This window comes from Macrobrachium nipponense, chromosome 39, assembly GCF_015104395.2.
Source record: "Macrobrachium nipponense isolate FS-2020 chromosome 39, ASM1510439v2, whole genome shotgun sequence".
Classification (NCBI taxonomy): Eukaryota; Metazoa; Arthropoda; class Malacostraca; order Decapoda; family Palaemonidae; genus Macrobrachium; species Macrobrachium nipponense.
Window position 1 is genome coordinate 36,441,885 of NC_061099.1, and position 21,713 is coordinate 36,463,597.

The 21,713-nt window shown below is 33.0% G+C and overlaps 1 protein-coding gene across 1 annotated transcript in view; it reads right to left on the reverse strand.

Moving 5' to 3' along the window:
• Nucleotides 1–1,446: 1,446 nt before the first annotated feature.
• Nucleotides 1,447–21,713, reverse strand: part of LOC135210301 (mitogen-activated protein kinase kinase kinase 9-like) — a 172,276-nt gene continuing 152,009 nt past the window's right edge. The window contains 6 exon segments of the mRNA XM_064243184.1: nt 1,447–9,253; nt 10,511–10,754; nt 12,622–12,853; nt 13,521–13,562; nt 19,812–19,838; nt 20,125–20,328. Of these exon segments, the coding sequence (XP_064099254.1) occupies nt 8,147–9,253; nt 10,511–10,754; nt 12,622–12,853; nt 13,521–13,562; nt 19,812–19,838; nt 20,125–20,328 (1,856 nt within the window). The 3' untranslated portion in view covers nt 1,447–8,146.

Below are 21,713 nucleotides of genomic sequence, written 5' to 3' on the forward strand. Positions count from 1 at the left end.
TATATATATATATCTATATATATATATATATATATATATATATATATATATATATATATATATATACATATATATATATCTATATATATATATATATATAATATATAATATATATATATATATCATTATATCTATATTATTAATATAATATATATCATATATATATACGTATATATCTATATATATACACACACATATATATATATAATAATTAATATACTATATATATATATATATATATATATATATATTATATATAGTATATATATATTATGTATATATATATATATATATATTATATATATATATATTTATATATATATATATATATATATATATATATATATATATAAAATTTCCAATGCATTTAGTCACACATTTTAGGAGGGCCTAAGCTAAGTTTAGGTATTGAAGTTCCTTATATGTTAAGTTTAGGTATTGAAGTTCCTTATATGTATTTTCCTAAAGACACAGCAATTTTTTGAGATATCAAATGTTCCTATACCTATCAATGAATCTTTATTTGTAAATGCTCATGCACTGTTAATAGTTGTATGCATTTACCACTAGAATACAATAAGGTGGCTAAGGAAAAAAGAATTTTCTCCCAGACTTAACATTTCACACGGACAACATAGCACATAAACTGTTTATCTTTTGTCACCTTAGCAGCTTAGAAAACTGGGACAATTAACTTAGTTCACAGTGCATCTTGGAAGAACCATTTACATATTTCAAAAATTCAGATTTAAACTTCACAAAAGGTTGATCTTGCCAAACAAAATTATTGTCCATCTAAATGATTCACTTGAGTTTCTAAGTGTATTGTCATTATTTGAGGAATTTATAAATCTGTTTCATTGTTACATGCCTTGAAGGTAGTGAAGTAAAAAATATTGTCATGCCTAAGCTAGCTAGGACAGGAACCTCAAGATACCTCTGGCTACCAATTTTTCACATAACAGTAACTAATTCAAAGTAAATTAAACTTACTGAATTGTTTAAATTGTTTACTTTTAATGCTTTATATGATAAATGGATAAGGCAGGCTAAGTTAATTAAGGTTAGGCTAAAGTATTGGGATAGCCTAGCATTAGCAAAGATTAGGTTATTTTGTAGCTATCTGGCCCCCCACATTGCAACCATATACATATACACTGTACATGTATGTATGTATGTATGTATGTATGTATGTATGTATGTATGTATGTATGTTATGTATGTGTGTATATATATATATCTAATTATATATATATAACTATATCTATATTATATATATATATTATTATATGTATATATATATATATATGGTATTAATAATATGTTATATCTATATATAGATATATATATCTATATATATAAATAATGTGTGTGTGTGTGTATATGTATGATATATATATATATATATATATATATATATATATATATATAGATATATACTATATATATATATATATATATATATATATATATATAAATTAAATATTGGCACTGTCATTTTGATTACATATATTGACTAGTTTATTCCAGAGTAGTAGTTCCTAATTGAAAACTGGGCCAGTAACTTTCTTATTGTAGTTTATTACAAACCTGAAGACATATCCCAGAAACTACAGGCTTTCATGAGTTCTTTGTAACTAAGTTGCCTGAATGTTCCCAACTGCTCAACTTGACACAGAGGTCTGTCTCCTGAGGCTGGTGAGGAGTTAACAAGAATCAATCTATGTCATAGTTATATAATTATACTATTTCAGCATTCAAAATAATCAAGATCATCCTTCCATATAATTCAATTTTTTAGTACTGTTTACTTCAAAATTAAAAGAAGACATTTATTTTCATATGGCACAATTAAACCACATAGAAGTACAGTCAGTACAGTACGTAAAATTTATATGGCACAAATATTACTTTAATTTGAGGCTTCTGTCCTACCTTTCTAAAAGTGGTTAGAATACCTTTATAGTATATGTACTAATATTCATGAGTTGTCAGACATACACGGTTATCTAAATTTCTCACCTCTCAAACCCAATTAATGCTTGCTTAATTTTTAATGGAAAACAAGATTAATATTTAATTATAAAAAATAAAATAATTTCCAACGAGTATCAAGATTAATAGAAAAAATCATTGCTTTACCAGACAAAAGGGCAGACCAACCAATAATTTCCAAAAATTACCTAGCAATTCCAGAATGTGGGGAATATTCCTCAATTAGGAATATGGTCCACATTTTCTCACCCATGTACTCAGTTAATACTACACACTTAAACAGACAATTTACATATATCCAGCAGAATGGTGAAGTGGTTTTTATGTAAGAAACTTATCTTAACATTTTCTTAAGTATTCTTAGCAAGTACAAACCATGGGATTAACACAGTAAAAAATCTGTGTAGGCATGAAAGCAAAGTATAGTTCTCTGAATTATAGTTATAGTGTGGGTGTGTCTCAGAATTTAATTACTCTCTAATAATTTTAGTTATGAAAATATTTTATGTTAGTACTGATAAATTCCCATACTTAAAGTCGGCAATTAATATCATCCTTACATTGTTTAACCTGGCCATTTAAAGGGGGGGGACAAGGGCAAATACATGTGACAACCACAGAACTGGTCTGTTTGAGGTATTCTGTAATCAGAGAAGATAGTTAATTACACAAAGAAGAAATAATCCAAAAAGTTACAGTGTATAACATTAGTTCCACCAGGACAGAGCTAAAAATCTACAATCTGACAAAAGTAGACTACAGACATTGTTCTTCTATATAAAGAGCAATGTGTAATCATGTTTCTCTGTGTGATGACAGTACTAGTCTGTGGATAATGAACTCCATAGTTAGATTTTCTGTCATCCAACCTAGGCCTTGAAGTATTTAAAATAAAAGCTTTGTTGGTGGCTTTTTCTCCCAACTAAGTGCCAAGTGTATTCAAAGCTGGAATGAACTGAAAGACTAACAATCTTTAAGATTCTGACAACTTTCCTTACAGAAGTTTATGTCTCATACTTGCTATTAGCTTGTGACTAACATTTTGGTATACACATAAAAGATATTTTATTGTTACTGTAGTAACTGGATCAATCAAGCGGCCACTAAGTAACTATGTTAAACAGGAGCACCCAATTCTAGACTTCTCACTTCATGAGTTAATAGCTGGGATGAACCTGTGGTAGGTTTGATCTGCTTTCATTTGATTGTTTATTTATGCCACAAATCCTATCATTCACTTGTTATAATGAAGTTACCATATTTTGCTGCATCTAAGATGCTCTTTCTTTCCATATATATCTCATAAATTTACCTTGCATCTGTTTTCTTTGGGATGTCATGTCCATATCATGATTTTACAAAGTGTAACAATGAAAAAAAATTTTATTCTTGTGCGTATACTTCCTACCATATTACTATATTCAGTTTTCCTTTATCTGAAATTTAAAAAAAATTGTTGCATTGTTGCATAAGCCCACACCAAATACTATCTAGATCTTCAAATATTGTACCCCATCCATTTGCAAGCACTGAAACTGTTGGTTAACAAAATTACTGATGAAACATAGCTGAACGTTTAATACTGTATATGACTTGGCAATCTATTACAGTTTTTCACAAAAGCTTAATACTAAAGTGAATATTAAAATTAACAACTTGAAATAACTGAATGAGAAAACTTTAATAAACATTGTGCTATACCAACTTCAGTCATGCTACTTTAAAGAAATACCAAAATACTATCAACTATAACAGTCAACTTCTGCCACCTGATTTTTGTTTATTTATTTATTTGTTTGTTTTTTATTTTGCTAGTCACAAATGGGGTGGGTGTGTCTCCGAGATCAAAGTGTCCATCCTGCCAGGTAATATGGTGAGATCAAAGTATTTGTTTATGGAACTTTTATATTTGATCTATTCAAAGTTATGCAACTTTAAGAAACTTTTATATTTGATCTATTCAAAATTATGCAGACTTGCTGGATTTAGTATCTGAATTCCCAATTCCTTTAATGTCCACATACCTCAAAATTTACATGTACCAGCTTCATGTGATATACAGAATGAGTATTTTATCTGCTGACCTAGGAAGAAAATTTATGGCAAGTTATTTTCAAGAGGTTCTATGATATATCTAGAATTGCTGAAAATGCAAATGTATGTAATAATGTATTTTTAACTGTTTTTTTTATGAAGATGTACTTTACTTATCTTAACATCATATTCAACATCAGTGAGGGATTTGGACCAAAATTCCAACACATCTTGCAAGTTCCAAATATGCTGCAAATAAAAGGAAGAGGAAGTTGTACAGCTGGAGAGATGGTCACATTTACATATTAAGCTTATCACTAACCAAAAGAATGGAGATCAGTAAATATGAACACTACACAAATCATGCGTCCTTGGTTACATCAAACTTAGACACTCAGTAGGAGGTAAAGAATAGGGTCGCATCCCAACTGATGGCCATCTCACCTCTCACCTCTCTGGAAGTACAAGATGATCTTTATAAATTAATAGCTGGTCTGCCCTTTGAGCACTGTGTGGGTAGTCTCTAATAAGACAATCGTTTTTACTTTTAATGTACAATGGTAACCTGTTATATCCTGTCAGCAAAGCAACAGAGTTGAACATTAGTACTAAAGAAACAATTATGTATGTATATCAACAAAATGTTCACCAATACAGAATTAATCACCAATATACTGCAACCTGAAAGAGAACTAAAACTAAACCATAATTACCTACAATGACTATTTAAAGCTGTGGCAATTCTTGCACATCAGCAAGGAAAAATCTTCACATTATTAAATGATGTAGGAATTGCTGTTCCCAATGCTATAATTATATCCTTTAGAAAAAATATTCAAGAGAAATAGAAAAAATTTTTAAACTGTTGGCAACTGATTTACACAAGCTAGGAGTTAAAAGTAATTTCTATTAAAACTTACATAATTGAGAAACCAATGCTTAAAAAAAATTAAACCTTACCTACAGTGACAACCTTTACATATAATCAAAATGTTCCATCTTTTAATGGACAATATATGTTAGCAAAAGAAATTCTTAGTTTACTCTATAAGTTTTTCCATAATGAAAAACATTTTTGCTACAAATGTAAATAACAGAGTATCAAACATGAATTTTACCAATTATAGTTCTTATTCCTAAAATGAGTGTACTGCCTTTTAAAATCATCTTCAAGTCATTCATAATTAACATTCAAAATTACTCACTCAAAAAAATCTCTCTCAAGCAATAATTCAGTAAACACACATATTCAGATACTACAGTATATGCATTCTTAAAGTTCCAGAAAAAATATAGAGTATACTGTATGTGAATATGAAAATTAGGCATTAAATAAAGAAAATGTATACATAAACTGCTTTTGCTTAGAATCTGCAAATTGTTGTGTCATATTTGACTAAGTCCATGATACATTATAATTGGCAATGGCTTTATTTTTCATATTGTTAAAGGTTCCCTAGAAATATCACAATATTGTTATGTAGACCTATTTTCATGAATAAAAGTAAACTAACTCATAAAACTAAGTTTCTCACAGCCTTGCACTTTCTATAATAAAAGAGTATCCATTCACACAATAAAAAAATCTGGTCAGTGCAAAAAATGAGAACTATCCTAACCAAATCTAGCTACACTAAGCTGACAATATATAACGAATTTGTGATAATAACACATACCAGTATATCAGAATAGTGGCTCTATTTTCTGCACTTACCCAAAATTTATAAACTCTAGTTTCTATGAGACTAAGTACTGCAATATATGATAAAAAAAAATTTCTGTTACATGATATACAAGAAATTCCAATTAAAACTACTAAATTGTTTTAATTAAAATTCCTAAATTTTGATACCCTATCCAATTCATATTTTTTATATATGTCCTTAAAACTTTGCATTTTTCCATCATTATACACTACACAACTTTCCAGCTACAGTACTTCATTAGTTGGCCATTCATTAAAAGGAAAGCAATGCATGAGTTTTCTATGAATTTTATAAACAAAATCTTCACAAAAGCAGCAAGGAAATTGTTAACCTACGCTTTTTAAATAGGAGATGCTTTTTAAATAGGAGCATACATCAAAACATAAATGTTCAGTAAAGGTTACAAAAATGATAAAGTAACCAACCCTGAAGATGCATTAACTGTTTTGGCCATTCACTGATATTTTTTATTCTTTCATTTACTTTTTATTTTGTACTTGTCAAGGCAAACCATTTCTTACAACTGCTTATTCCATGTACAGTGCACTCTGACACAAAGCTGACTTATCTGATGTCACATCCTCTTTTCAGCAGTTTTCTCTTTTCTTCCCAGATTTTCATATGAAGAGAAAATTAAAGGGGAAAAACGTCCCTAAATCCCAATCACGTTCTCAGAGACAATTTTGAAAATCTACTGAAGTCCTCAAATGATAAAAGACAAATTTAGATTTGCATAAACAATCACAGACAAAGACCAAATTTGTCTGATCCTAAAAACTGGACTAAAAACAATACATCAAAAAGTACATATTATATGGTCAGACAAATATATCTAGAGGAGCTAAATAACTGTACTGATTATAGATTTATCATAATACTCACCCCTACGCCAACATCTATATCAAAATACAAGACATAAAACTGTTACAATGAAGGCCTTGTAAAACTTAAGATAGTAATGCCAAATCAATACATCTACTCAAAATAGTGAATTAGAAGAAAAATTGCTGCAAATCATGTTACAATCAAATATAAAAAGTTTTTTCAAGTCAATTCTTCCCTTCATATAATTATTATATTAAATGACAAGAAATATTAAACACAGAACTAAAATTTCACAGATAAGCTCTATGGATATGCCATACTTAAAGAAAAAACTACCCAAGCTTCACACACTCCAATATGGCACAGACTCTTCCACCAGCTTTTATCCTTTGTCACAGTCTTCAGTTAATAACTAAAGAAATGAAAAATGTAATAAAACAAGAGTATTTGTTTCCAGGGGAACAAGAAAGCTGCATCCAATCACAGCATTCACTCAAATTAGTCACAAAAGATTTCCTTAGTCTTAACTAATATAAAAGCATGATAACCTGTACTGATGACTACCAGCAATATTGCACAAGATACCTTCTACAACCATCCATTACATAATGAATTATAATTCCAAAGCCATCAACAGCTTTTATCATTTAAAATCAAACATTTACTAGATTGAGGTCCAGGTCAAACCAATTTGTTCATTTGAAAAATTAATTTTCTCATGTTGCAACTTCAAAGATTTATGGTCATTAACTGCCCTCAACTTCCATTCCCTTAAATGTGAGATGAAAGGGAAACATAAAATATGATTGCTATAAAAGCAACAAAAACAAATATCTAAAACTCACTTTACCTTCAAACAGTACTGTCAAAATTACAACAAACTGGAAACAACTACCAATAACTTAATAAGAGAGAAGGCCTCTTGCCACAAATGACTGCTCTCAAAATTCATCATATAGTAATACATTCTCCCAGTCTTTCTACTGTCCACTCATTATTTAATAATATACATAATACACTTGTATTTGTGTAACTGTGTGTATTTATAATGTATGTGTAGATTTGTTAACGTGTACGGGTTCGTGTCTGTATACACTGCATAATCATTCAAAGAGGTGAAAGTTACACAAAGGCTGCCCAAGGATCACAGAAGTTGTGACTTGATAGGAATTAATACAATCCTCACCAAGTGGAAATAACTAGATGGCACTACTATGTACACTGCTCTTTTCAACCATAATAAAACTGAAAGCCTTGAGCACAGGGATCACCACAGCATCTTTATTGTTGCTAATCCCAGCAAGACGGCTCTCATTTTCCAAAATCTTAGCATTCCTTATTATAACAGTATAATCCTACCAAAATACTTTACTCATCACAATAAAAAAAGAAAGAAAAAAAAAGATGAAAACCGACAATGACAATAGGGCAATTTACTAGTTTGCCAATAAATGTAATGTAATTTTGTAATAACAGCACAAATTATGTCAATTCTGGCAAATTAGTGAATAGTCCTAAAGTATGCCTGGAATGTTTTAGATGGGCTTATGCCCCCCTGAGAGCTTGGTGGCTCAAGTGAAGACCTGCTACAACCTCTCGTCACTGCCATCAAAAGCTGTCCATGAGCTAGGTTGATTTGTGAGAGTCGCTTGCTGGTCATGTCGAAAATTCTGCCTCAAAGCTGTTAAAGGAATAGTTCTGTCCTGACTCTGACCTTCTACTGGCATGTCTAGTAGTGTATGTCGGCTAACCACACCCTCAGGACCCAAAATGTGTGGAGAAAATCTAACTCGACCTCCCCCAGTTGAATTTCCTCCTGATCCACCAGAAAGAGTTGAGTACATATCAGGGGCACTTACATAGCTGCTGTCCTCACTTGTCATACTATCTGGAGGGGTGGGATTAGTAGGAGTCCCACCTCCTGAACCTCCTGATCCACTACGATCACTTCTTGGCTTAGGAGAAGATCTTCCATAATTGTAATTGTACTTTTTAAGGGAAGAACGCTGATGGCGGGGGAGATCCAACGATCCTGGTCGATCAATTCGATCCATTTCATGAGAATTCTGTCGGGAAACCCTGGGTGGAGGGGCAGGCCCTCCATGAATTTCATAATGTCCACTTCGATGTGTTGGAGTGGAATATGAACTATCACCCTCATCCTCTATTCGGAATGATCTGTTGATATTAGATGACGACGTAGATGTATTTGAAACAGATGAGGGAGTTCGTCTGTGTTGAAAATTCATTCGTGATGGTGTGCGAGGATTGGTTGACGTAGAGGAGGAAGATACCGAAGTTGAAGGATTATCATATGCATGATATGTTCCATCTCCACTTGATGCCGCTGCTGCAGCCGTATGCCTCATGACATACTGAGGATACACTCGCTGTTCATAATGAACACTTGCTAGGTAATCAGCTGGTGGACCGTGGTATCCTCGTTCACTGTAAAAATATCCAACAGAATCTGTTCGACCTTCAGCTGGATAGTGCTGATACACTTCACCACGGTAAACTTCAGTAGCATCTGGTGCTGGTGAAGGTGGTTGAACACCAGGACCATGTATCGCTTGATCACCTCTGTCTCCCCAAATTAGCAAATGCTGTTCACTTCTATAGTCTTTTCTTGAGTAATCAGCTGGTCCTGGAATATATACAGCACGCTGCCCACCTCCTGGATAACTTGTAACCTGCAAAAATACTAAAAATACTAAAAATTTCTAGGTAGAATCATACAAAATAAAGCTTACAACTATCATAGTGTAAAGCTCGATACATAATTCTTGGAAAAACGTCAACTCACTCAGTATTACAAATACAACATTGGGTCCTTGCTAGATTGCAGATCTGCATTTGTGCCTTCAGTTAATCACAGGTTTTTCTGTGGAACGTATCTCCAAATACAATGCGGAAAATTCACTCATTTGCAAATTTTTTCTGTGAACTAATATTCACTAATTACTGTGTTTTAATTTTATTTTCAAAACTAAATACATTCTTTATGATAGAAAAATTTTCAAACATTAATATTATTATAAATACTGCAAAATATCACAATGTAAAAGTAAAATCTCTCAAAATCACAAAATAGCTTATGGTTGTAAACATACCTCAGTTCAAATCTCCCACCCACTTTCTCTTAGTATACATATCCTTTAATGAAAAAACAGCAAAATATCAATAAAATGTTATTTCACTTAGAGAACCCATTTATACTGTACGTATTATTATACTGATCTATTATCATCGTAATATGTATGAAAAAAACTGATCGCCCAGACATTTGTATTTGTTTTTACTGATGTAAAATGACAAATTTTCTAAGAATTTGTATTTTTCGATGTTTGCATATGTCTAGCTTGCTAGCTAGGTTTACACATCAAATTCACATAACAAACACAATTGCAATTCCTTATACTCTTCACTTACAATTGTTTCCATTCTGTTTGCAAATTTAAGCACTCATAAAAATGTTGTTGTTGTCAGAGTTATCTGTCAGTGGCATAGGAGATATTGGAGTTTTATAAAATGTTTTGTTTTACCTAAGCTGCTATATTTCTCTTGTAAATTATAGTAAAATTATTATTGAAAACACTTCCTACTACCCTAGTTTCATCCTTTGACCAAAATATTTTCTGCTATAATGTAGCTCGATATTTAGTATCATTTAATATATGCAATGATAGTTTTTCTTATATTCCCGATAGTTTTTTTTTTCTTACACTTCTGTTGGAAAATGGGAGGAGAGGTTTCCAAGTCTTATATGCCATTAACTACAGCACATACATTATCCTCCCAAATTTTTGTCATTACCATTATCATTAATCCTGAACCTCCTTAAAACAACAATACCAAACTCTTTTTCTTTTTCTACAAATAATGCAAGCTATCAATCCATTTCTGTCATTCATCTGTAAAAACCTACAATAAAGTAAGTCCAAACTTACCTCACTATCATTACTTGCAGATGAAGACTTCCTCCTAGTAGGTTGCTGAGATGGTGGTAAGGCAGGTTGTCCAGCAAAATGCTGAGGCGAGTCTGTGAAGCGTATTGGTTTTGGCTCTAAAACTAAGGCAGGCCTGGAATGTCTAGATGGACCATGGTACGTATTGTGGGCATAGCCAGAAGGTGAAGAAAATTCATATTCACTCATACCTAACCATCTTTGGTAGTCTGCATCATCATCAGACCTATAAAAGAACAGGGCAGGAAAATCATCTTTTAAATCTATCTTCCCATGATCACGGCATATCTTTCCATTTCTAATATTTAAGCTCTCAGAAATTTTCATATAATTATATGCATTATTATCTAAAGTTTGCAAGTATCACATGTAATTTTAGAGCATAGTATATTTTTTAAAAGGAAAATCAACATTGATTCCACGAATTAATTTATGGATATTCAGAGCATCAATGAATTTATGATCAAAACCTAACATTCAATGTTAATTATATTACTATTATCTATTTCTGACATCTAATTTTAAATAAGCTGATATTTGAGTAGATCAATCACTAAATTTACTTAGTTTTCCTCCCAGACCGTTACCCTTAACAAATCCTATAAAATAATTGCTCTATTCATTTTATGTAAGCGTTCATTAAAATAAACAAAAATGCCAATTTTTTTATTAATTTGTATTTTTCATAGCTAACAAACTTGAGGTCTTAACATTAGGATATATCTTCTGGCACCAAGTGGAAAACCAGTTAAAAACAATCAAAAGTGAATATGCAAGGGATCTGTGGCATCTGGCATCCAATACTGCCCACAAGTATCAAAGAAAGGAAACAAAGGGGAAAAGAAAAAGAGACCAGTCATCTCACTCATTCTCTCCTTAAGCAAGATACGAAGTCCCATCAGGGGCACTGGATGAGCTCCGCAACTTGTTGAGCAGCCACCAGTGCACCCAAGGAAAATTGTCCAAGGACCTGTGGACAATATCATTCAATTACAAGGAAATGAAAGTGATCTGTGGAAGCTAGGAACCAGCATTCATAATCCTGTAAACAGACAAGTTCCTCTTAAATGCCAGCAAGGAACTTATTCTTCTGATATCATGTGCTTTTGCATGCACAATAATGGTGACAGAACTTGATGATGAGTAGGCTTGCCTAATCACCTAACATTGCCAGAATGGAATGCTATTCTTGGACAGTTCTTTGTTGGCTCAGCCGACACTAACAAAAACTCTACAACTCGTAGGTCTTAGGTGACGAGTCCTTCTTAGGTAACAACACAGTGCTCTCACAGAGCAAAGCAGTAACTCTTGCGGTCATTGTTAACAAACTCTTTATGGTAAGAAATGGAAAATGAGGCAAATCTGTCATGACTCTGTTCAGGGGCAGATCAGGCAGAACGGAGGGAAGGCATAAACTTCCAGGTTGTCCCAAGTATGCTGAAGGGTGTCCTCTGCCACAGCGAACGGATCTGGGACCACTGAACGGTAGACCTCTAGCTTTCTGTTGAACTGTGTAGCAAAGAGATCTAACTTGGGTCTTCCCCAGAGATCCATGTTAGGCCTCTTTGCTCCATGGTTCAACAGAAAGTAGAGGTCTACCGTTTGGTGGTCCCAGATCTGTTCACTGCGGCAGAGGATGCCCTTCAGCATACTTGGGACAACCTGGAAGTTTACGCCTTCCTTCCGTTCTGCCTGATCCATCATGTCCTGCACAGAGTTGTGGGTTCCAAGAATCTCAGGATGACCTTAGTTGCTCCTTTGTGGCCCCAAGCAGAGTGGTTCCTGGCTCTTCTACCTCTCCTCTCTCAACCTCATGTAGAGAGGTACCACCTGATGAGACCACTCTGTCCTCAGAACTTGTCCCTGACAACTTAGTTGTCGGCTACTACATTCCCTTTGCCCGGAATATACCTGGCCATGAGATCCATCGAGTTGTCAATCGCCCACTGGTGTAATTCGACTGTCAGCAAGTGAAGTTGGTGTGACACTGCCCCCTGTGGTTTCTCTATGATAATGTACAAATTTTTTACAATACTTACTGACGGAAAACAAGACATGAATAATAAATCACAATAATCATATACATGACTTACTTTAAAGGTAAAAGTTTAGGATGAACAGCAGTAACATTCGATAATCTAACATCATAGCCAGCTGCTACACTTGCCAACATTGCAGCAATGTTATAAACTAGAAGTTCCAAAGGTGAAAATTTTGGTTGTTGTCCTTTGGTCTCAGGAGTAGTGCCATTATACAAGGTAGGAACAGGTAACGGTCGTAACGGCAATGGCTTGGCACTCCAGCCACCATCTTCACCACTGTAATCTGTACAAAATAAAAGTTCTTTTAAAATCTGAAAACTTCTTTCACATATATTTCAGTTTATTTTCATATGTGCAAATATACTTCAAACAACTACCAAAAAAACCATAAACAATAATGTAAAGGATTTAAAACTAAAAAGACACCTGACTTACATGATAGGGAAAAACCTTATTTACCATATAAACAACACTCTACAAGGGCATGTAATCTGACCAGTACGCTTCAACAGACTACAGTTTCACTTCACACCCTACAACTGGTCTACTATACATTTAATGTGATCCAGTTTTGTCTAGTAATATTCTGAGGTATATAAATCTAATGTAACACTACAGAAATTCCTGTTACTCAGAATATGATTTCACTTAGAGGATAGGTATATCTTTTCTGCGATCAGCCCATAATAAAAAAAATACTTAAGGATTTCATTGGAAAAATAATTTATTCATCTTAATTTTTCATTACACAAAAGACAAAAATTATCACACAGAATGGCAGCCTAAAATCTATACTCAAATCAATTACAAATAAAAAATGCCACGGCCATCTAGCTACAGTAATGTTTCATAGCTGACAAGTCTGGAATATGATTACACAAATTAAGACAGCTACACTAAACTAGCTATTCATAATGCAAGACTAGCACATGACAGATTAAACTAGGTACCAGTTTTGTCCGTATATCCTCGGAATTCATCATGGCTGAAGTCTGAAATTATATATATGCAGACAATATAAGAAACCTCATACTTTAAATGCTATGAAATTAGTTCAATTTTCTTGAATCTTACTCCTAAACTGATATTTTCACAATGTAAACCAATTAATGATGACTTCAAAAAATACAAATTTATTATGTATATGTAAACATATACATAATATCCATGTTATCTATAAATAACTACATGGTTTACACACAAGATAAAAATCACATTCCAAATAGCAGCCAAATTTTCAAAATTAACCTAGTTCTCTGAATATTGTAAACAATATTTCTAGTGATGAACCCCGACAATCTGAAAGTGTTATGGACCAACTAACAACATAGGAACTCTGGCAAAGATAATAGGTATTGTATATGAATTCTTGAGGGGATTAACTGCTTTACTAACAACTAAAAACTGGTTTCACAATAATAAGCACTAATGGCACAAGTTGATAAAATAATTTATTTTCAAGAAATCATAATTAAAATCACACAACTTTCACACAGTTTGCATGTAACATTAAATTAAGTACGTATGCTATGTAAAATCATAAAAAAAGGTAGAAAATTTTCTGACAATACTATAAAACAATTTAAGTTGTAGGAAACTCCCTCCTTGAAAAATTTAAACTTTTGTTTTTAAAGTGCAAAAAGACTTCCATTCAATTAAAAGTCGTCAAATTCCAAAGGCCAAGAAGTAGCCACAGAATAGCTGGACTGACTAATAATCAAATTAAAAAGCCTCATAATAAGGGCTTGGGGTCAGTTCTTGAGCAAAAAATGCTGACTTATGGCACTCTTCTTGGCAAAGTGTTCTAAATTATTTATTTCAAAAATGCCCTTTAGCAACATATGAATAGATGCATGAAAGTCTAGTTCATTAATACTGGGATACTTACAGGAGATCAATTATTGGAGTGAGTCATTTTTCTGAAGGCTATTTAATTTTCTGTCAGGATACTACTGCTCTTTTCAAGATGCTCAACCAGTTTGCTAATGAAATATTATTTTAATAATTTTCCGGAGAAATAAGTTGAAAGTAAGTGTATAAGATCATAAATTTTGATCAACATATTTAAAAGCTGGTTTTAAACATTGCTTTCTGAATATCTTCAGAAAATTTCTTTTTCTATACTCAAGTTTTTCATCTACTGATATATCAAAATACCATGCTTCTTGAAAATATTCTTAATGTCTACTCGGAGAAATATTTCATACAATTTTTTTTAGCCGGGTTTTGTTATTTTACAGAGTTCATTCAATTCATGGTCTTTAATCTGTCAGGTTCTCAGTTGTTTACGGTTGAAACAACCTTTTTTTAATTGTCTGACTGCCCTCTTGTGTTTCATGTGGGGGGATGAGGTGACATTCGTCTCTCAGTTTTCTTTGGTTTTCAGTCAGGTTTTGAGAAGCAGAATGACTGGTTCTCAAAAACACCTGGTCTAGAACTACAGGAATGGCAGTTTTCCAAGATTCGCCTTGAGGGTGATGGTAGCAGCAGCAGTTCCCTGAGTATCACCTTGTTGGAGGATGATGGCAACATGAATAGATTTGAAATGTCACTGGGTTGATGGACTTCAAGTAATCAAGGAGGAGGTCTTCACCATACTATTGTTTTTATACACTACTGCTGCTGGCTGAGCAAAATGCTCTTATGGTGTTTTGTCACTATTGTTGCTGGCTGAGCAAAATGCTCTTATGGTGTTTTGTCACTATTGTTGCTGGCTGAGCAAAATGCTCTTATGGTGTTTTGTCACTATTGTTACTGGTTGAGCAAAATGCTCTTATGGTGTTTTGTCACTTGCAGTATTGTAATAATTCTATCTTATTCTATCATATTTCCTACAATAAAAACTAAGAAGACTTAATGCCTCAAATGAGAGATTTCTAGGAAGAAGAACAGACACGACCAGCAAGGCACCAACTAGAAACAATGCTTTCTAAGAAACCACTGACTATGATGTTATTAATGTAATGTCCAGACTATTAGACATGAATACTTGCAATACTATTTTCCATTATCCTAAGAAAATAGGACTTACTGTGACTGTATAAGACTGCCAAAGGACATTGTGTATATACTAACGACATATTAAAACTCTCATGCTGGCTTCTGCAGTCATCCTAGGTATCTATACATGTATCGCAAGTATCCTACTATATATTACCCTTAACTGTAACTAATCTTTGACATTATGCGTATACCGCAACTATTGCTGCTGGTTGAGCAACAGGCTCTTATGGTGTTTTATTATTACTGTTGCTACAGCAAAGGCTCTTGTGGATTGTTACATTATTATTATCATTATTGTGCAATATATAACTATGTATGGTTTATTATTATGATTATTGTTATGAGAGCAGGTGCAACTCTGGTTATGGAATTATTATTATCTTACTGTGCAATGTGTACCTCTCGTTTATTATTATGATTATTGTTATGAGAGCAAGTGTAGCTCTGGTTATGGATTTTTTATTGAAATTATAATTGATTTACACAGTTATTGTTTGTATTATGCTGGGCTACTTAACTTTGATTTATATTTATAACCATTCATTTATGATGTTTTGCTGTGCTTTCCAAGAACCTGGACTCACTGTATATATGTAGTATATTTGTACAAAAGAAACTAGGTTAAGGTACTTGGGTGCTATTTCCTTTGACACCTACCCCTTTGGTTGTTACAGTCCCTCAGTCCACTCCAGTCCCACACTTAGTGATTATGAACCTGATCGTCATGACGAAAAGTGATCGTGACTAAACAATAGTTTATTTTTTACATTTTTTTAGAGGATTTCTTGGTAGGACCCAAAGTATAGGCCTAGGCCTTTTTTTACAAGACTCTAGTGTTCTTGGAGACACAATAACACATACTGAAGCAGTACTAAATTGAATAATGTCTGGATGACCCTGCCATTTCTGAAATGGAAGGGACACAAGGCTAGGCCCTTTCAATATACTCCATGCCAAAAGGTTACAGTGTCTTGAAGGCAGAATGACAAATTCTGAAGGTGCACAAATGCAATTACTATCTAAAAGTTTCTGCCATGTCTGAAATAAAAGTAACAGAGGGCTAAGCCTTTTTAATAGTTTCTCCAAATCAGAAGGATATAACAAATTTTTAATCAATTTGTATTTTTCATAGCTAACAAACCTGAGGTCTTAACAATAAGATAATCTTCTAGTGCCAGCTGAAAACCAGTTAAAACAATCAAAGATTGTAAAGCAAGGAATCAGTGGCATATGGCAACTCATGCGTGTACGAGGTGGTAGTTGGTCACCAACCGGGTATGGAACCTCATGATGATCCAGTCTTTCATTGACTGCCTTGGAGAGTGGTACTTGCTTTTGCGCTCTCCTTCCCAAACCAGTTTCTTTGTTAGCCCTTGATTTATTTGTGCTTTAGTTTCAGTGTAAATGTGTTTGTGTGTGCCTGCTTGTCTTTTATCATGGATTCCACCAAGAATTTTAAGCCGTCAATGCATGTGTCTGTGTGTCTGGGGGTTCCAGGATTTCCATGTTTGAGCTTTTTGGCATATTCCATTATTGACCTCCATACCACGTGCAGTGGATGAAATTCCAATCTTTGCACTATCACTAACCCTTGCCCAGAATGTCGTTTCTGGCTTGTGTCACTTGGAAACAGAAGGATACAATCTGAAGAGGCACAAAAGCTATTCATGTCTAAAAGTCCCTGCCTTGTCTAAAATGGAAGAGACAGAAGACTAAGATGTTTAGTATCTCCTCCAAATCAAAAGGCTATAATGTTCTTGGAGACAGTGACACATCTCAAAGAGGCACAAATCCAATTCATGTCTAAAAGTCCCTGCCATGTCTGAAATGAAAGGGACAGAAGGAGAGGACTTTTTGATAATTTCTCCAAATAATACGACCATGTAGGCATGATCAAGGATACACCAGGACATTTTTACTACTTTCTATGCCAGAAAGCCAGTGGTCTTGGAGACAGAATGACAAGTTTTGAAGAGGCATATATTCAAACATCCTTACCCAGTCTATAATAAAAGGGACAGTATGAAGACATGCCTTTTTAACGACTCTCCCAGTCCAGTCCTATCTGTACTTCCATATTTTCAATAACTAAGATCAAAAGGCGTGCCTTTGAGGAGACTGTTCTACTTACATTCACCATGCTAACCCTAACTAGATTTCAACAATCCTGTTTTGAGCTTAAAAAATGGGTATGGGTTGCTATCTCAGAGGGTTTTCATATCCTGAGTAATTTTTAATGTTTGAAAGCTATTATAAAGAGCACAACAAGGTATTTTGAGACCATTAATGATGGGTACTTGGAATTTAATTAAGGTCAGTTTTATCTCGCAAACATAACTTCTAATAAAATGCAATTCAATTATCATAATTTTAAATGATAAGTTACGAAGTAAAACAAATACGATAATATACATCCAATACTTAATGGTGCACAATATCTAATGTCTTTTATTTTGAATAATATTTTATCACTGTTTGGATATATTACCATTTTCCAAAAAAAAAGTTACAGAACAATAACTAAATCTGAACATGATTAGCTTTGTGCTTATTTGTTTCTAATAACTCAATAAAATGGTTGAATTCAAACAGCCAGGATGGAAAACTAGCAATAATGACCTCTTAGACAATTACTGTAAAACATAAAAGAAAAAAATATAAAGTCTACCTGAAGCTGAAGGAAATACTTGAGTAAAAATGACAAATATTTACAACAATCACTAGTAAACAAATTACGTAAATCAAAAGCTGAAAGTTCTAATTAAAAATCTACTGATAATGAAAATAGAAAATTCCCTTATTTTTTGGAAAGGGAAAGAGACAGAAAAAGAGAAAGGCAGGCAGAGATAAAGAGAAGCATAACCAAAAGCATTTTTTCCAATGATATAATAAACTAACGAATTTAATAAGGTCAGAGATAACTGGAATTTTCCTATTCTGACCCAAGGCGAGAAAAAATCATAATTTTGAGACTGGCCCAACCTAGAGACCTGGCAGACCCATTTGTAAAATAATCCAAAGCCGTGTGTTTATCACCAATTAATAAAGGAATAATGCATCCTTCCAAAGGATAGGCTCACGCCCAACTACACCAAGCTTCATTGGCTACTGATTATAACAAACACTGAATGAAAATGTTTTAATGTGAACACAATAAAGAATAAAAACTGAAGTACAAATATCACCTTCTTTAAGAAATGTACCACTGAAAGCTTATAACAAAACAGACAAATGTAGTGAAATAAAGATGAAACAATGAATTAGGAAAAGGACTTTGAATACATCCAGACTATTCAATAAGTTACCCCAAAAACTCAAAAGGTGTAAAAACTTTAAATAGAATCTACAGTCTTCTCACTTTAAAAATGGTTATGTCATAAATGAAAAAAAGACAAGAAAATTATATATACTGTAACTGACAAGCAAAGACCAAACAAGGACCAAAAAGAGAGACCCTAAAACTTAAAAATGGACAATGATGATGTATACACAGTGCATTCAGTTTTCCATTCTTTTCCATCTCTATAAGGACAGCACTATACCCCATCATTGTCTTCTTAAACTTATTTGTAAATGAACTTGATGTGTTGTCATACCAATACAAACTAGTAAAGGAATTCTACATCTTTATTCTCCAACTTTTTATCTAGTGCTATATAGTGTGTGATACACCTAACCATCAAAATTAACATACTGCTCAGAAATCCGTTCAACATCTTATGAGTTATCAGCTTTTTAAAACTAAATCTAGCACTTCCAACTTATTGAAGACATTAGGTACTTGAATTCTATGGTTGCAAAGGCTTATCACCAAAGCTTAACCTATTTAGTAATCAAGGTAGAGATGAAAATAAAAGTCAAGAAAAGGAAACAAATAATGAACAAGCTAATCCAAGTTATGAAACTTAATTTATGAAGCTCCTCTCCCACTGCAAGCAGCTCATAATATGGGAAGGACAATTCTATCAATCCTCATATGTAAATATATAGTTTGGTTAGTAATACAAAATTATTGCTCCACACTCCTGTACACAAAATCCAGGGAGTTCAGTGTTTTTGCAATTGTACCATATACCTTCATTAATCAAAAGTTTTGTATACTATTAATACTGTAATGAATGTACGACTCCAACCGGGAGGTTTCAGTATAATTTCTACGTATACATGCAGTTGTAGCCAATAATACTTAACCGAAACATGATGTTATTAAACATCATGTAAACAGACATTTACAGTACCTGGGATGTAGTAATATCCATTGCCAGCTAGAAAGCAAAAGAAAGAAAATGCTTGAAGCAATATGTAACTGTCTTGAAGAGTTACATATAAATAAGCAAAAATTTATAAAATTTGGAATCTACAAACAGCAAATTTGGATAGCAATTTTCCAAGTTCTTTGTGCAATGGTATACAACAAAATTGTCTACAGAGTAAATTGTCTACAGAGTTACAAATAATCAATAAATATGTTTTGGGTACGAAGTGCAACATACATATTTCTATCAGAGATCTCACAAGCTTACTCTTTGCACTTTACTGCTAAAAACTTACCAATCTCTGGACCATATGCAGTAATCTGGTTAAGTCCAGTCATAGTGGCAGTGTACGGAAGAGGGCGTAGAGGTTTTTCAAGATTTGGTGCTGATTTACTCCATCGTTTTTGGTTATCATGATGATGGGGGATGATGTGACCTCGTTCTTTCTGGTGCGCTGTGCTTGGACCCCATGTTTTCCCTTTTACACCGTCTGCAGGTACTGAAATGACAAAAATTATGTTATTCTAAAACCTAATATGATTTTTAAAGATTTGTAATAAGTATACTTGGCTTGCTGATAAAATTCCTTTCTGGTGAAAGCATAACACGCGATAGGCAACTTCCATAAGATTAAAAGTGATGATACTCAGTATGTATATCAGAAATGGAAAATGCCATCTAAAAGTTAACATAAATAAACAGCAAACAAAGTAGAATATGGAACAAATTCATATGTCACAGTTTACCAATTTGCTAAAGGATCTCTTAATAAATGTAGGAATTCCAATACTATATATGTATACACACACATATATACATATATATATAAAAGTAATTATTACTATACACTTGCATAAGCGAACTAAAGTTCACTTAGTAGCAATGACCTTTCCCTATGATTATAATCTAATTAGAATATGATAGGATATTTGAATAACCTCTATATCTATGGAACAGTATGTTTTACACAGAAAGTTTGATAGCAAAAAACAAGTGTAAGCCTGAGATAAGAATAAGACCAATTTCTCATATATATAGTATGGTAACAACTAGTGTACTTCATCTCCAGTAGTCAGTGATGACTACACTATGTTTCTGGCATTCAGTTATGACATGCAGTGCTTTAATATGAGAAAAACAACTGGCACAAATAAAAAAGCTTATATGAGCATAAACTGTTTAATATCAAAACTTACACTATGCTGGAAAATAAGGAACTGCAGACCACTGTCACACAAAGCCAATGAAAATATTAAAGAAAAAGCTGTACAATATACATACGGTACATTAAAACCTTCTGTTGGTCATTTGATCTCAATTCTATTATGGTAATTCTCTTCTAACATGACATGGGTACAGTCCAACAAAACACAATGCCACAACTTTTGAGATATGACAAATGCAAGACAAAATATGTTACTTATTTTAATCACTATCTACATAGTTTAGATGTCAAACCCATACATACACAAAGATTTATATGTACATGATGATTTAAGACAATGCAATTTTTAAAATATTACTCATGTTCTGTTATTTTAATTAACAGGAGAAAAGTTATAATGTAAAATCTGCTTTTAATTATACCAACAAAAATAACACTATCACATGTACACACTTATTTTTAAAAGATAAGTGATGTGGAACCTGCTGTAAGCAAGCTGAACAAAAAAACTAGGATTGCCTGTGCAAGGCAGATGGGAGATACAAACAGCATTTGCAATTTCCATCTACATGATTAAAAATCTATAGGCTGAGCTTGATTAAACCACCAAATCCATCAAACCAATCTCCCAAAAGAGAATTTTACAGATCAAAACCGTATTTTACAGATCAAACTCCTGTATCAAGCTTACATTATCAATAAACAAAAATATTTTTTAG